This window comes from Pimephales promelas, chromosome 8 (assembly GCF_988280905.1).
Source record: "Pimephales promelas chromosome 8, fPimPro1.hap1.1, whole genome shotgun sequence".
Lineage (NCBI taxonomy): Eukaryota > Metazoa > Chordata > Actinopteri > Cypriniformes > Leuciscidae > Pimephales > Pimephales promelas.
In genome coordinates, this window is record NC_142776.1 from 7,756,030 (window position 1) to 7,774,250 (window position 18,221).

Below are 18,221 nucleotides of genomic sequence, written 5' to 3' on the forward strand. Positions count from 1 at the left end.
AGTTTCCTTTCATTTATTTATTAATTTATGATAACTCAACAAAAATAAAATACAAGTGCATTGAAATGACAAAAAACAAAGTTGCCAACTGAAAGAGCAACAAGCTGAAAAGCACAGAAATGCACTATTATTTAAATGAAAAGCAAAAGACAGCGTCTATCGGATTTTTATTTAGAAAACAACATATTTTGCCACATCAGAATAGCAAACGACTGTTTTTAAGAAAGCAAATATACACAAACTAAACAACAGTATGTTGTATGAAACTAAAATGTGCATTTACAGGCACAAAGAGAACATATAAAGTACCTCATTACTCATCTGGTCAACACAATGTCATAAACTGGGTGCAAACAGAACATAAAAAATAAGTGGCCGTAGTAGGTATTACTAATAAGGTTGGTGGCAAATTGTTTCCTTTTGGCTGTGCAATTATCTGTGCAATCATCTGTCTAATTCAATATGCTTATGCTGTTTTGCATACATCACTTAAATGTAATTTTCCTTTTAATGTTTTATTAGAAGGCTTTTGCAACTCTTCTTTATGTAAACAAACATAATGCAGCATAAACCAAGCCATTACATTGACATTGTGACTTAAAGATTGATACATTATTGATTATACTTTTAGTAAAGCGCTTTAGTCAAACATAACAGTACACTTCCTGACAGGCACGTCTACATGTCTGAGAAACATACATAAGGCAACATAATACTGGGCTAATATCAACAAAACAAGCAAGTGCATTCATATATCATAAAATATAGCACTTTTTAAACACAGTTTTGACTTCAACACAGATAGAAGAATCCCATGATACATAGAAACACACTTGCATGAGATTTTAAGGCAAATCATTTTCCATTTAAAGATTAGTTCTATACAACATCAGCTCTCAGACTTAATTTAAATGGGGGTTGACCTAAAGAGCCTTTAATAAAGGACATCCACATTTCCCCATAAACTCAGTCCTTTTTATTTTTACATCACGCACTGCATATGTGAACAAATCTGGTGGTAGTACCATCCATACGTGCTACAGGATTAACAGAGTCCTGACAGACTGCAGCTCTGGAGAACATTCCACATTCTTTATAATGTGTTGGCCCTTATCACCACATACACATGCACACACAATGGTACTAAAGCAAACACATTCATGTAATTTCAGTCTGATATTGTTCTAGTCACCTTACAATTTACCTTTGAAACGTCAACGCTACATTCCTACTGTGTTGTATGAAAACAGGAAGGTAGGTGGTGCCAAAACTCACCAAAGTTACCAATGGTTTAAATTGATATTCACCCAAAAATGAAAATTCTGTCATTAATTACTCACTCTCATGTCAGTCCAAACACACAAGACTCTTATTCATCTTCAGAACACAAATGAGGATCTTTTTGATGAGATCCGAGATTTTTCTCCGTCCCTCTGTTGACAACTACGGCTTCCAAGAGACGCCATTCCATATGAATTGAGAGGTTTAGTCCAAATTTCATGATCGCTTTATATGTTAAACAGATTGAATTTAGGCTTTTAATCACATATAAACATTCATCAACTGACACATCAGTTGTGGTAAACAGAAGTTCAAGGATGTTTGATCAAATAAAGCGATTGGTCTCTACAGAAAAGGCTACGCGGTACGCTCAATTCATATGGATTGGTTTTAGAATCTCTTTTTAAACTTTTTGAAGTATCAAAGAAGTTCAGATTTAATAAAAAAAATATCTAAATTTGTGTTCCGAAGACGAACGAAAGTCTTACGGGTTTGGAACGACATGAGGGTGAGCAATTAATGACAATTTAAATTTTAGGGTGAACTATCCCTTTAATGAGAGGCATAAAACTGACTGTTGCATTCCTTCCTAAAATATAATTACATAGAGTGTCTAACAAACACTGATCGAGTAGAAGTGACAGACAAACTGAAAAATTCTCCTAAAGGGCAATAAACTGCTGCAACAATCTTGCGCCCAAAAAAATCCTCAAAAATAAAGTCAAACTTAGCTGTAGTATCACTGTAGAGGTCTTTACTTGACATAGTCATAATAGCAAATATGTATTAATCTATAAAACAAAAAAACAAATGCTATAAAAGATATACGTTTTCTATAATAGAACACCTTGTGATGTTTTGTGTGCTTATTTATTTTGTTGATATTTTAATGAAATACTCTGGTTGAAAAATATCAGAAACAGACAGTACCAGAGAAAACAAGATAATTGGCTAAAGGAAGGATTGTCAGACCCTGAGAAAACGGTTTCTTTCACCTAGGTATGGGGGGGAGGGGAGGTGCACCTCGCTCTTTCTTTCCTGAACCTGAAACAGACAGAAATATACAAACACACACACAGGCACATAAACAAATCGGTAAGACCATGATTGTGCTGAAAGGACTGAATGCTATTCAAAGTATTCATTGGCATGTGGAAGTGGGTCAGTTTTGTCTAAGTGCATAGCAACGAAAATGCAAAAGATGAGATAACACGGCTGTAATTTGTTACCTCGGCTTTCGTTCCTGGCCAGTTTGCTAGGATAGGTCTTCTGACAGGGAATGTAGGGCTCTGGGGCTGGAAGGTCTGATACAGGTCGGAACGTGAAGCGTGATTCCCACTCATCTTGGAGAAATAGATCAAACGCACACAATTAATTTGCAACATAATCTGCAAATCTAAGTTACTTTCAGTGTTATTTAGAGCTAATTAGAAATAAACTGTAACTTCAAGGAACATGCTGGGATCAAAACACAATCTATAGAAAGCATAGATATGCGACATGATGTCAGTTTGATTCATCCTTCAGTTTAAAAAAACTACAAAAAACGGTTAAGCACAATTAAGCACTTACAAAATAAGTATATGGACTGCAGCAAGTCAGTAATGTGAAGTATTTATGTAAAGTAATGTATATATATATATATTATTCAAGTATCTTTATTATTGGATCTGTAGTCAAAATGATTTAGTGTTGAGACTAAGCTGACAAAGTTCTTGGTAAGTTACTGAAGTACACTTTGGCTTTCCAAGTACATTAAGTATGTGTATGCATACACTGTGCTTGATGTAAATTTCATCATCAGTATACATACATACATACATACATACATAGTATGCATGCACTGAACATGCGCAGACAGGTTTTTTAACTGCATACTTTATGCTTAGATCACAAATGCACCTTGAATTTTTTTTGCATTAATTGGTTTGTCCACAAGAGGGCAACACCACTGCTCCGGGCCTTTGTTATATTATTTAAAAAGAAACTAAGACTATGGAACAACAATTATGGAGACCGAGAGCTCAATACACTGCAACTGAAGAAAACACATGCAAATAGTAAAACATCATCAGATTGAGAGCACGTGTGCTGAAAATACTCAATGCAACCAAATACAGAAATGCGTTGCAAATAGCAAAGACCACAACAGAAATGTTTGAGAAGATCCCAACAAGGAATGAACCTGACAGCAATAAATGTTGCAGTCCTGGCCTATTACATTTCATGGCCAAAAGTAAGTGACCCCTTGTAATTTTCAGCTTATGGCGCTTTTCCACTACACACTACCAGCTTGACTCAACTTGAGTTGGCTTGGCTTTGTTTGGTTTTCCACAGTGGAAAAGTTGTACCTGTACCTGCTTTCGTGTACTTTTTTGTATCACCTCTGGCTAGGTTCTGAGCAAACTAAGCCGAGCTGAGGCGATACAAAAATGTGACGTGAAAACAATGCCGACTGCTGATTGGTCGAATCGTCACCATTAACTACTTCATCATTGTACGTGCCAGATGGAGTATCCAGAATAACCCCGCCATTTTTAAATAGTTTGGCCAGAGATAGCTACTAAACTTACTACTATTATTATGGCACTCGGAAGAATACGCCGTGGTCAAACGAGGAGGAGCAGACTTTCCTTTGTTTGGTTTCCAAAGAGAGGATCCAGCAAGAGCTTGAATGAAAGGCGTCGCTATGGCGACCAGGTACTATTTGCGTGGTACTGTCTTTAATGAAAAACGGAGCGAAAAGCGGGCCGAGTCGAGTCGAACTGGTACTGTTAATGGAAAAGCGCCATTAGAGTGTACTACGGTCATACGATCCCACCAGTAACTTGCTTACGGAGTCTAGTGTGAAGAAAAAAACTAGTCTGCACAAAATCCAGATCTTTGGGATGATTTAGAACATGGACTGCAAACCAGACTCCAATGCCCAACATCCAACATCCTAACTGAGGCTCAAATGTCTGAATGGGAACAAATCCTAAAAGCTACCTTCCAACATCTATTAGACAACCTTCCCTGAAGATTGGAAGCTGTTATAGCAGCAATGTCAATGGTTTTGAAACCAAAAGTTCAACAAACAAATGGGAGTAGTATACTTCTAGTAGTCTACCTTCTGGTAAATTGTACCAAAGAAAAACAATAAAATACATGACAATTGTTCTTGGTAAACTTAAGAAAGCATATGAATGTCACACTACCTATATAATGCCCTTGATTGTGGTAACCATTGCCCATAGGTTGGGGAGGAGGGGGCAGAGGTCCAGCGGAGGGTCTGTCTGGTGGGAGTGGTGGTCTACTGCCACCACGGTGAGGCTCCACACCGGGTCTGTTTGGAGGAGGAGGGGCTGGTGATGACCTCACACTTCCTCCTCCTCCTGGACGACCAGAAGGAGGTGGAGGTGGAAGAGGACCTGTGGACGACACATTAATGATCAAATTATCAAACAGGTGGTTTCCAGATCTTTCAGCAACAACTTGCCACTCCTTGTTTACCTGTTCGTCCACCTGTATTCCTACCCAATGCAGGCGGTCTCTCAGAAGGAGGTGGAGGAAGGGGTCCGGATCGCCCAGGCGGCAGGGCAGGAGGATGCGAGCCAAGTGACAGGTTTCGTTCTGGAAGGCGTGGCGTATGCTCATCGGGAGAAAGTGAGCTTGGTCTTCCTGGCGGGAGTGGAGGTGCTGCACTTACAGGTGCCCGCAAAGAGGCGGGAGCAGGAGTCGGAGGAGGAGTTGGTTTATTAATTGCTGACGGAGGGGGTGGAGGGGGCGGGCTGTCCCGAGTGAGAGGCAAAGAAGAACGATTTACAGGGGGAATAGGTGGAGGACGGTCATCACCGCGCCCGGGTGCAGGGGGAGGAGGGGGTCGTCCGGCGTGACCGACAGAGGGCGAAGGAATTGAAGGAGGACGACCAAATCCACCTGGCACCGGTGGAGGTGCAGGCTGCCGTCCAGGGGGGTTTGGAGGTGGAGGTGTCGGGGCAGAACCCAAGCGGGGAGTCCCTGGAAGTGAGGGTGGTCCCCTGCTCTGTGCGCCACTCTGAAAGGGCCGTGGGGCACTTGGAAGAGGTGGAGGAGGCCCTCCAGGTGTTTCAGGACGAGGTGGGGTCATCCGTGGACGTGGGGGGTCAACGGATTCACTGCGTTGCATAGGCGGACGAGGGCCAAAGCCAGATCCTCCTCCAAAGGGCCTTGGACCAGTGCTACGAGCACCAGGTGGCAGAACCGGAGGCCTGACGCAACTGGAGTCTGAAACAAAGACCAAATAATCTAAGAGATAATATAATATAATTGTGAAGTTCTTTTATATATACACCCTTTCCTGAATTTTCCTAAAGAAAATATTACATTGTACTTCATAAATTGTATATTACAAATATTATTTAATGAAAAAAAATTCTCGATTGGAGCTTTTTTGTAACCATTAGAAAAACTGATGGAACATCAGCAACCATGGCGTTATCAGCCATAACATAATACTGTTGGCCAAGATTTCAATTTCAGTCAATCCCTAATGAGGGTGAAGGAACCAGCCAGTACACAGAACACTATAGCCGCGTTTCCACCGCAGGAACTTGCCCCAGGGACTAGGAACTTTGGGGTGGTACTCGGTGTGTTTACACTGCAGGAACCAGGGTCCAAATGAAGTTCCGGGTAAAAAATTCCCCCCTAGAAAGTCTCTGCTGTCGAGGTGGTACTTTTTCAGAGTTCGGGAACTTTCGGGGTAGGACTTGTGCGCTGAACATGCTGATTGGTTCTCACCACGCTATTCTTTCTGCCCAATGGCGCGCGTTCGTCCCATCCATCTCACGGTCGATGTCCGCTGATAACAAACTAGTTTAGTTTAGTACTAGTTTAGTACTAGATAGTCTACTTTTATATCTAGCATTACGAGCTTTCTAAATACGCTTTGGGTGCTCGTCTCTTTCTGCCGTTTTGTTAATTACCTCGTTAGTAAACCAATCACACACAAAAGGAGCAAAGCTTGAATCTCCTCCATACAAAACTCAAAACAAACGCGCAGGCTAGGAAGAGTAGTCGCACACAGTTCAATGTCACTACATAATCTTCCCGCCCTGGAACGGTACTTTAGTACACGGTGTAAACGCAATAAGCAAGCGGTCTGGGGAAAAAAGTTCCTGTGAAAAAAGTTCCTGGGCCAAATAGTTCCTGGTAATTGCTGTGGAAACGCAGCTAATGTTTAAATATTTGTGATTTCTCACCATCTCGAGTGGAGCGTAGCTTTGGCATACCCCCCTGGAAGAGTCCTCCCAGACCACCTGGAGCTCCTCCCCCACCCCCAAACCCTCCCCCTCCCCCTCCGCCACCACCTCCTCCAGGCCCACCTCCTCCTCCACCGCCACCTGCTTTGGGTTCTGTCAAAACAAAGATGTGTTTAATATTTTGGACAGGAGAGAAAACCTGCAACCAGTAAGCGTTACTACTTGCTGCTCATATCATTTGTACATTTTATAATTTAGCACATTAAATTACAGCTGCTTTGGTACAAGAACTACCATGTAACTCCATAAGATGCAGGTTCTTACTTTCGAATACGGGGGCACTACGGTCATTAGTAACCGTCTTCTTCAGCCTGGCTCCTTTGCTGATGTCCGACAGTAGAGCATTCCTGCCCTTCTCCTCTGATTTATTCAAGACAGGCTTCTCAATGTTTGCCTGTGAGCAAAAACAAGCATAGAAATGTTTCTGTAGAAATCGTTAACACATTGATGCATCATACCTACTCCACTAAAAGCTGGAATACACTACACAACGTTTTCCCAGATTTGTGCCCTGATCTGCAGATTTTAGGCAGTTGAGTTAACAGATTTGTTAGCAGAACAATTTGCATAGTGTATGATGACCACAGACTAAATTTTTTTAGCTTCAGACTATTATTTGATTCATCTGGAAGATAAACATGTTTGATATTTTGAGCCAGTTTTAAAACACACATTGTTTTCATTTGTCATGCATCTCTTAGCAATGAGGAGTAGTTTCTGTACGAGTCTGTTGTGTTCAGAACGACTGTTAGTGTGTGATCCTTGGTTGTTTAGTGTATAATGCCCAGTTAGTTTTTATCTGTAACCATTTTTAAGTCGGAAAGTCAATAGTGCCTGGCGTTTAAAAGTCCCAGATCATAAAAAGTTGCGTAGTGTATTCCAGTCCAGAATGTGTGTTTATTTGTGTACCTGAGAGAAGGTGGGGGGTGGGGGAGGGGGAGGTGGAGGAGGTCCCGGCATTTTTTCTCCTTGGTGTCACCTCCTCTCACTGAGACCTGACAAACAGACAGAAAAAAAATGTGTTGCTTGCAAAACTCAATGCAATAATGCTGCGTGGTTTCCAGTGTGGTTATATCCTCACACACGTAAACCTTGAAAACCTGAATAATATTTTATTTCTAAGAACAACAATATTTTAACAAAACATCTTCACTGAAAAACATTTATCCAGCAAGTAATTATTAATAATATTGATGTAATATTGTTCATTTAATGATTTCTTTTAAATACTTTTAAAAAACATTTATAAAAAAAATGTATTAAAAAAATGTTAATTACTTGTTTTGTTTTTTTATGGTCGCACCATATGACATCATTACAGCAATTAAATTGAATATTTCCGTTTAATTTAGCACAGAATTTAAGTTTTTCAAAACCATGAATAGAAAGTCTAAATTTTTAAGATTTTTAGCAATTTAGATTACACTAGATGAACTAGATTAAAGGAGTAGTTCAATTTTAAAAAAAAACATTTGCTGATAACTTACTCACCCCCATGTCATCCAAGATGTCCATGTCTTTCTTTCTTCAGTCGAAAAGAAATTAAAAAGAAAGGATTTTCTCCATATAATGGACTTCATTGGGAACCAAACGGTTCAAGGTCCAAATGAGAGTTTCAGTGCAGCTTCAAAGTGCTTTAAACAATACCAGACGATGAATAAGGGTCTTCTCTAGCTAAATGATCAGTCATTTCAGAAATAAATAACAAAGTTTAAGTTTTATAAGCACAAATGCTCGCCTTGCTCTGTTCTGTGATGAGCGTTCGTGACTCTCGTGTTCAAACTCATTCATCAAAATGAACAAATCTTTTTGAGTCATGACTCGAAGGATCCTTGATAAGACCCATATTCATCGTCTGGTGTCGTTAAAAGCCCTTTGAAGCTGCACTGAAACTCTCATTTGGACCTTGAACCGTTTGGTTCCCATTGAAGTCCATTATATGGAGAAAATCCTGGAATGTTTTCATCAAAAATGAAATGGATGGCATGGGAGTGAGTAAATTATCAGCAAAAGTTGATACTACTCCTTTAAAGTTGGCATGTCTTTCCTTCACTATAGTTATACATCTGAATGAAGCAGCTTCTCAAACATTTATATATACCATTATATATAAATATGTGCATGTGTGTGCACAGACAAACAATTTATAATAATAAATACTACAATATTCTATAAAAAAAAACCCAAGAATTGTTCATTTTGATTTCATGGTGACACTTATGTCCTTAGGCCCATTATCTTTGACCTTGTATTGGTGCTTAAACACCATAAACAGGAAACCCAACTATTGCAAAAAGAGCAACATCTGAAACTTCACCACACTTTTCAGGTTAAAAACAAACAGCCTGAGCAATTCACCAAATCACTGTCTGGTACAAACCAGACCACATGACCCTTATAAAGTGGTCTATAACCACAAAGTTTTGAATGGGTTTGCAAGCCTTGAAATGCCCCATTGTGCTATACACCATGATCTCTTATTGTGCATGTGATGACAACATAACAAAAAAAGGTCATTTCTGAAATGCAGAAAACATACTGTAATAGACTAGTTCTCATAACACTCTCTCATATTTACAATACTTTAATAATACACATCACATTCTTTCTTAATGCCAACATTTACATACTGTACTTTTCACTGAATTCATGTGCAAGTTCGATGAAAGGCCCTTCTGCTGACTTCCGGAAGAGATCATAAACAGGAAGAGCTACAGCAATATACCTCTCCATTCTCATTCTCTCTTTCATAAACACACATCCACATGAGTTCATAATGTCCAGACAAAGATGGCAGAGAAACAATAAAAGTTTTAAAACCAGAAGTGTGAACACAGATGAGACTCAAAGATAACAAGTGGACACACAAATATGGAAACACACTCGGTTTACAAACTCTTAAAACGTCTCCTCTTTCTTCATCAAGATCTCTCAGGGTGTCTAACAAACAGCCACATCACACTACTTCATTTCCCTCTCTTTCACTTCCTTTTTCACACCCTCCCCATCTCTCTATTCAGAGGTAAGCAGACATCCGGTCAGTTTGGTTCACTGTGAAGTGAGCAAATCCTGATGCTTTGCACAAAAAAGGTCATCAAATAGTAGAACACAGACATGCATATCATTTTCATAAATAATTATGTGTAATTCAGTTAGGCTGATCTTGACTAATATGGGTCCTTGTTGATAACACTACTTGGAAACCCCAGAAGTGGAGTGTAGCAATCATTCATAATCACTTCTAGCAATGTTTGAGTTCCCTAATACCCCACAAATTTTTTTTTTTGGAAACATCACGCTTAATTTTGCTTGGCTGTGGTAGGAGGTAATGGTAATGTACAATGACCAAGCACGCAGATGATTCTGCCAAATGGTTCCATTGGCAGTAAAAACAATACAAAAATGAGTTAGGACTTCACGGTCGAACGTTACATCGCCTATTTAATATTCATGAGCCACCATGATTACATTTATATTATGTCACTGTACTTGAATATCTATTTGTTTGAGAATCCTGACCAGGGATACTCTTCCCAAAAGAATCTTTAGCCAACTATGATCACAAGTTCAGTCGTAACAACATAGTTCAAGGATTCAGTATTTCCTAAAACACTGAGTTCCGAGTTCCAATGAACATAAACAGCAATGACGAAGGGGAACAAAAATAGTGAAGTACTGTAGGTAAAAAATGAACAGCTTTCTTTTGTTCATGTAAATTAACTATAATGATCTTAAATCAATCAGTTAGCAAAAGTTATTAGTCCACGATAACCTTTGAATCAGCGTTGATGAACAAAGACGGCAGTGCAGCCACATTAACTACAGTTTTGGGAAACAGTTGAGACTAACCAGTTTATTTCACCAGTGTTGTTAAGCAGCGAGTTAATTTGCTGTACAGGTAACACACTCCAATCAAACACAGCAACATTGACACAACAGCGTGAGTTCGAGGAATAGCATTTTTGATTTTTCAACCAAAAGAGTGAGTGTTCTAGTCTGGGTTTCCCCATACTGCCTTACCGCAGCGCGATTTTATTCATGCTGAAAGGCAGTATGGATAGCATGGTCCAGATTTTTGCCTCATTTAGGGAACCAACCACAGAACGGGGAGCAAAACGATGACGACATCACCGAAGCAGTTTAACATAATCAGTTATTTCTATGGATTCAACATGGCAGCCAACACGAAGCTACCTTTTGATGCAGCCTTAGATATTGTTCTAAGTAGTTTAGAATGCAAGTTTATTTTGAAAAAAGATTTACGCTTTTGCCGTTAAACTTCGTGAGACCCCAGTTGTTATTGTTGTCTCGCCATTAATCGCCCTAATGGAGGTCCAGGTACAGGAGGCGGTCAACCTTGGAATATCTGCCGCTCAGCTGTGTCCCGAGAAAGAAAATGTGATAAAGAATTGTCGATACCAACTTCTGTTCGGCAGTCCCGAGGCCTGGATGAGCGCTAAGACATGTTAGCCACGGAGTTGTATAGTACCAACCTGCTAGGCATCGTCGTCGACAAAGTCCATTTAACTTATAAATGTTAAGTAGTATTTATTAATATCATATTGTCATTATGCCTGTAGACTACCTACTGTGGTTGTCACAGTGCCACTAAGTTGTGTTGCTTTTCAATATCAATATACAGCTACCGCTTTAGTAGCATAACTTTCAGCTGTGCACAGATATCTATATAAAGGCTAGATGTCTCACGGCAGAGTATTTATCGTCATCACCGGCAGCCATCTTGTCAAAGACAGGCTTTCTGGCGGGCTCTGTGGTATCTGATGTAAGAAATACTCTTATCTCGTTGAAATCTTGACGGATTTACAAACGGTTTGGTTTCTTACAAACGTTATTAACGTGGCTATAATTCTGGATGATTATTTATTTATACACTTATTATTCATAAGTATGCAGTATCATAACTACATCGACCGTTTGAAAGACCGTTTGAAAATCAGTAGAAAATTGAGCAAGTTACGGTGATTTAAAAAGTACATGCACTATTAAAACAATGTTACCAGTGCGTGAGCTGCCTATGACAAGATGGCCGCCAGTTGCTGACGTCGACCTCCATTATATAGATATCTATGGTTCCCAGACCCAAGTCTCAACGAGAATGGTCTATAGGCACGCATAAGTTCCGCATTTGACGCAAGGATGCTCGTCCATTTCCGGTTGTGGAGATTTAAGCGGAGGAAAACGGGATTATGGCAGAGTCTTCAAAATTTACTGTCCTCCCGTCTTTGAAAAGAAAAGTACATACGTTTGGATGTAATTTTATATATAGTAATGTTTATTTAATATAATTTTAAAAAGAAGCATAAACACAACGAGGGGTGTCTGTTTTATCTGTTTTTGTGACGTTTCTTTAGTACCATGGAGTATAAAATTCAATATAAATTCTCGGTATTGTATTGGACTCTACTATCTGCCTGTTTAGAAAAGAGGGTTCTTCTAATTTTTTTTTGTGCATCCTCGTTTCCTTTCCATGCTTCCTTTCCTCGGAAGGATACACCTGTGTATCTTTGCTTCGCTTCCACACTCCTCGGCTGCGTCCAAAACCTTAGGAAGTTGACTTGTTGCCTCGCTGCCTGATGAAGGAACCTCACAAAACTGATTTCGGGACAGACATCTAAAGAAGCGTAACAGTTTAATGATCTACAGCAAAATAGAGCGAGTTTGGATGAAAACGAAGAGAGTATTAAATTACTACAATAGTACCTTTTCGCTAGACATGACATCATAGGTGGAAAACGTTGATCAAAAATGTACTTTTACACACAAACTGACAACCAGCAGCATCTTTCAGATTTATTTTTCTAGCTCAACTGTAACAGAATGGAAAGCACAGGATATCAAAGCCAGGAAAGAATCCATCTATGCTTCCTTAAAAAAAAAAAAATCGATCAGATGAAGGTATCTCAGGAGACAGGAATTGAAACTAACATTGCATTCGGATGTGGCTTGATGCCTTCCGACCTTGGAATGCGTTCTCCGAAGGCAGCATTTATCAGTTTTCGGATGCAGCCCTCGTTCCTCGTCTTCTCGAGGTGCAAATAGAGAATTGAGATGTCCTTCAAAATGGTTGACTTTTTGGGGTCACGGACTGGGCGACGGAGGAAGCATCAATTTGTGTACTGAGAAGCACCAATTGTGTTCAACTTTTAGCTGCATCTCGCCTAACCGCTTGCAGTCTACTGCTTTATGTCACGTCGAAGTCAAACTTCAATTGGCCTGAAAACATGATGACCATGGGGTTTTCAGTGAGCAATCAGCTTAGGGAACTTAAGGGTACATCTTTGCGTCTGTAACCAGTGTGCACAAGCTTGACTGCTGAAAATAAGTTGACTATTAAAAAGAAAAGCTGAACATTAATTCACAACTAATATATATTCTTTAAATTGTTATTGCTTTTAGTTAGTATTTGCAATACATGAAAAATGCATAAAAACACTAACATGATGAACTTTTTACTTGGTTTTAATTAAAAAAAATAAAATAACATAGTGTATAAATACAAAATGGAATAGTATTTGGTTAATAAACCAGAAAAGTGTAACAGTGACATATATATATATATATATATATATATATATACACTCTCAGAAAAAAAGGTACAAAAGTTGTCACTGGGGCTGTACCTTTTCAAAAGGTACACTTTTGTACCCAAAGGATGCATATTGGTACCTTAGTGGTACATTTTAACACCTAAAATGGACATATTAGGACCTAAAATGGACATATTAACACCTAAAATGTACATATTAGCTCCTGAAATGTACATATTAACACTTAAAATGTACATATTAGGACCTAAAATGTACATATTAGGACCTAAAATTGACATATTAGCACCTAAAATGTACATATTAGGACCTAAAATGGACATATTAGCACCTAAAATGTACATATTAGGACCTAAAATGTACATATTAGCTCCTGAAATGTACATATTAGCTCCTGAAATGTACATATTAACTCCTAAAAAATGTACATATTAACACCTAAAATGTACTTATTAGCACCTAAAATGTACTTATTAGCACCGAAAATGGACAATTAACACCTGAATTGTACATATTAGCACCTAAAATAGACAACAGTTTACCTTTTGTAAAGGTACAGCCCCAGTGACAGCTTTTGCACCTTTTTTCTGAGAGTGTATGATTATATAAAATTGCATCCTCATTTTAAAACACCTAATTACCTTACCGTTATGATTTATGAGGGTGCAGATTAGTGCAAAAAGGTGAAAATGACAGGTGAGAACGAACAAGAAGAAACAGTGTGATAAATCTAGTGTAGAAGAGAAGTACAGCAAAAGTTTCCTGGACATGGACTATATTTACATTCCAGTGTCTTGAGAGAGAGAACGGTGGAGATGGACTATGGAGAATGTGATGCTATATACACCCTAGCTGCACAGTCCGGATGGTGCTCTACTGTACATCCAGCAGTCTGAAAGGTCATTCATGTCGAAAACAAGGACTTTGGCTAGACATTATGTTTTTTTTGGAATTATTCGATGCCAAGTGTGTGTTTTAGTGTGCCACTGTCTTATGCAAGCCCATAATGCATTTCACCTCTGTAGTGGTCAAGAGAGTCAACCCTGCATTCCAATTGGCATACTATGCAATGTGTTCTATGTTCAGTATGTGAGATTACTTTAGTGTGTCCTCATACAGCAGCTTGTTAACAACTTTCACATTTGACATATGCTTGTGTGTACTTTATATTGTAGAACAAAACATGAAAACAATTTTCTAAAAACCAAGAGGAAATTCCAGAAGGAACCCATGCCAAATTAGCCTTCCAGGTTGTCCTAGAAATTTAGGAGCAACAGTCGGGTTCAAGGCAAAAATCCAGTCTTTTTTTATCCATAGAGGGACTGATTTGGAACAATAACTTATAAACCTTAAAAGACCGACCTACTGAGTGTTAAATTAACACTCAATAGTGTTAAAGTTAATGAGCTAATTAAGTGATCTGATGTTAACAAGCAGAATCACTGAAGGAGAAAAACTCATTTTTGAAGTCACCATTATGGTGATCATTGTTTGCTTTAGTTGGCCTCTTGACCCTTAAACTATTAACATTAGATTTAGTTTGGCTGTAACCGAGTTTAACACTGGAGTTTTTGCTGTGTATACGCTTGACTTCATTATTGTAAACTTTTTTTTTTAATAATAACAGAGTAATTCCTGCTGAGAAATGAATTAACCCATGATTCTGCAGAGCAATTTCCCCAATCAGACAATCAAAACAAGCAAATTGTGTCAAAATAACTCTTTATGACCTGCCCACTCCCATGAAGTCCTGCAAATGACATGATAAAATTACTCAAATGTTTGTAATTATATGCATTTTTTGCAATAAATGTAAAATATGTTGTATCTATATAACCTCTTTAAATCAAAGGGTTTTTTTTATTTATCTCTCTTTTTTTTAATCTGTCATTCACAACAACACTTCATAGTTCTTTATGCGAAAGTCAACGTGAAATAAAAAAGATTTTATGGAATATTGAAGTATCTACAATAAATTATTTATCTGTGCACATTTTTTTATTCATGTGCCCTTGTAAACTTTAATCAAATTAGAAGCAGTTTCACTCAAATATACGTGGATATACGAACTTTGGCTTCATGCCGGCTTTACAGTTTTGGGACTTTGTTGTTTTGTTAAATTTTGAAAGTTTGTAATGTTGCGATTGACCTGGTAGATGGTTGGTTTGGTTCATGGCTTTACCACATACTTTTTTTTAATCTCTTTGGGAAAAAATGATTGGGTAAAATACTTCCGGAACCAAGGAGGCTGAAAAAGTTGGCTGACACTCTTTTGGGATGCACCCTGAATTTATGGAATCCAAAAGTAAGGCCAATGTCAACAATTGAAGGTTAAAGATTATCCAGACCTCTCTAAATAATGTTAACTTAAGTAAGAACTGAAGAGATGGTTGGAGTCATTCAACCACAACCTGCTATATCATACATGCAAAATCAGGCAGGAAGAGGCCACCCACAGAGAACCATGCATTAGTTTATTTGAAAGTGTCAAGCAGAATTTCAGTCATTTGTGCTTTGCAATGCTTGCTTATAATTCCACATCAAAAGCAAAAAAGCAGCTTACGAATGCCCAGCTAGCATAATGCGAGCATGTTCCAGCAAATAATGTGGCCACTGTCTCTTATTCTGTCTTTCCATCACTTTATTGTCCACATCCTTTCTGAAACTCAGCATAATGTTGACACCTCTGGCTACATGCAAGCCTGTAGCTAATGAATGATCTCAGATCCCGTCACATGATTTCTGACTCTCTTTGAATGGCTAGTCAGATAGAACACTAAACCACCAGACAAGAAGAAGAAGTTATGACAGTCACAGTCATAGAGAGGAAGTTAATATGGAGAAAGAACTCTATTTGTGTGGCTTATGAAGCCTAAAATTACTTGTTCCTACTTAAGTTCTCACTAAAACGGCACCCCTAAATTCACAGCCCCAACAGCAACTGTGATTTTAAACCAACAGTTGCCTAAAGTGTCACATTTCACACTTGCTTAAAACCACATGAAAGAAACTCAAGCACATATTGGTATTTACATCAGCAGTCATCGTCTAATAAATTAAAAGTATTTAATGCAAGAAATAAATCTCACTTGAAAGCAACATTTCTCAGCTTTACAATGATCAAAGCACTTTCATGGTACTAATTTGTCAGACACACTGACATTGACATCCCTAATTTTCTACATCGGTAAACACACAAATCCACAAAATCCTAAGCCAACTAACACACTAACGAAGCGCTTTGAGGTAACCAATTTAAAAGGAATGAATAAAGCAAAAATAAAACAATACTGTACTTGGAAAAACTTTGGGACATTGACACCGCAAACTAATGTGGTCTTTAATTAACAAGAAGAAAGGATTACAAAAAAAAACTGAAAGAAAAAAAGGAAGGGGAAGAGCATATGACTTGCATTGTATCTAACTGTGGAGACCCCATGGCCTTTCAATTAGAAACACATGCTCACAGTAGTCCGACTCATGTCCACGAATCGATTCTTTCGAACAGTTCAATTTTTAAAGAGCCTGCAACAAAAAAATGACTCGACCCATGATTCAGCGCACAAAATACATTATTCAGCTTAATAAAATTTGATTTACATTATACAACATTCAAAATAATTTACATCTTTTGGCTGAAAACGTTTCTCCACGCTTTTATAAAATGGTTTAAAACCAACTTGTATGTGTTTTGACAAAACTTTCATACAATCAAGTAGAAAACCTATTTCCAGTTATTATTTGTAACTTCTCTGATATTTCCCAATTAAATCAATTTATCACCCTATAACTGAAATCCAAAGCTCACTCCAAATATTGCTCTGATTATAATCTCATTAACTGGTTCTTGGGAATCGAGCCGAGCATTCGTGAACAAACTGCTCGGCTCGATTTCAACCGATTCACTGAAAAGATCCGTCTCAAAAGAACGAGTCTTCGAGGGCACCAACAGCAACAAGCAGATTTTAAGTAATTGTGAACTGACAATGGTCCTTCATAAAAACTAGTGGAATTTAGTTTACACTTTAGATTTGTTGTGTCTCTAAATAATACAGAAAAAAAAAATGTTTCTTATTTTCCCTGCCACATATACACGCTCAAACTGGCAACCCTGTAGGGGAGACTTCCTCTAAAAATTGGCAACGTTTGTTCTTTTGTGGATAAGAAAAACTGACAACTTAATAACAACCCACACAACACTTACAAGTTTGCGACAATAAATATCACGGCGACAACAAATCATAAATTAGATCCTTAAATCGCGCGTCTGAAAGCAACATGCTGCATAAACACTCACCGGTGGTTTGAATCTTTTTTTCTCCGCGTTCTCCGCTTACGAAACAAATGCAGCAACGATTACCATCATGAAGCATCTACTACACAAACACAGAGGAACTAAAGTTTTGGGCCACTCCTTCATGGCAGAAAACACACACAACTTCTCCCCACTGTTTCCGCCAAGCGCGTGCTGCTGCCTCTACAACCCCATCATATTCACTGGAATAACATTCAAAGCTTATCGCTTTAATACTGCATGCAACAATTCAGTACGTCTCAGCAGTATCACATCTCTTTGGATGAGGGAAGTGCAGCTCAATGTTTGAAATAAAACGTGAGATCTTGAAATTCGTGTTTTTACCCAGTTTTTCTTCCTCCACCAACAGTCTCTCTTCGTTCCCTTTATCCGGGACATTCGTCTGTGATGCAACGTTTCCAGATGTGTGCGACTGCCTCGAGCTGAGCGCAAACAAACATCTGTCAAACTCTGTAGAGTTGACTGTGTAATAGAAAAGCTGTGTGAATGTGGAAGTAACAGACATGTCAGTTAACATAGATAAACTCTAAATTTACTTACTATTTAAAATAGGACTTTAAGATCAAATCATTCAAATGTATAAGGTTTTTTTATTTTATTTTTTTGTGGGGGATTCAATATTTTTGTCGTTTGTCTATTGACAATTTTCTTCCCTGTGGAGATAGACATTAAAGTTTTTTAATTTGAAAAATTTGATGTTGATTTCTGGTCACTGTGAGAGAGAAAAAAACTCATAAACTCATGCATTCAAAGACAAATGTTTAATTTTTCAATCAGGCC

The 18,221-nt window shown here is 38.4% G+C and overlaps 1 protein-coding gene across 2 annotated transcripts; it reads right to left on the minus strand.

Annotated features, from left to right (window-relative positions):
• Positions 1–150: 150 nt before the first annotated feature.
• Positions 151–17,894, minus strand: wipf1b (WAS/WASL interacting protein family, member 1b). 2 transcript variants are annotated; one of them, XM_039689223.2, is made up of 8 exons: positions 17,766–17,894; positions 7,470–7,555; positions 6,825–6,954; positions 6,501–6,653; positions 4,774–5,526; positions 4,479–4,691; positions 2,511–2,624; positions 151–2,325 (listed from the first exon to the last, which is right to left on the minus strand). In XM_039689223.2, the coding sequence occupies exons 2-8, from the start codon at positions 7,518–7,520 to the stop codon at positions 2,273–2,275; spliced, it is 1,467 nt and encodes a 488-aa protein (XP_039545157.1). In that variant the 5' UTR covers positions 7,521–7,555; positions 17,766–17,894; the 3' UTR covers positions 151–2,272. The 2 variants fall into 2 exon arrangements, with proteins under 2 accessions (XP_039545157.1, XP_039545156.1); XM_039689222.2 differs by lacking the exon at positions 17,766–17,894 and adding an exon at positions 17,424–17,733.
• Positions 17,895–18,221: the final 327 nt, after the last annotated feature.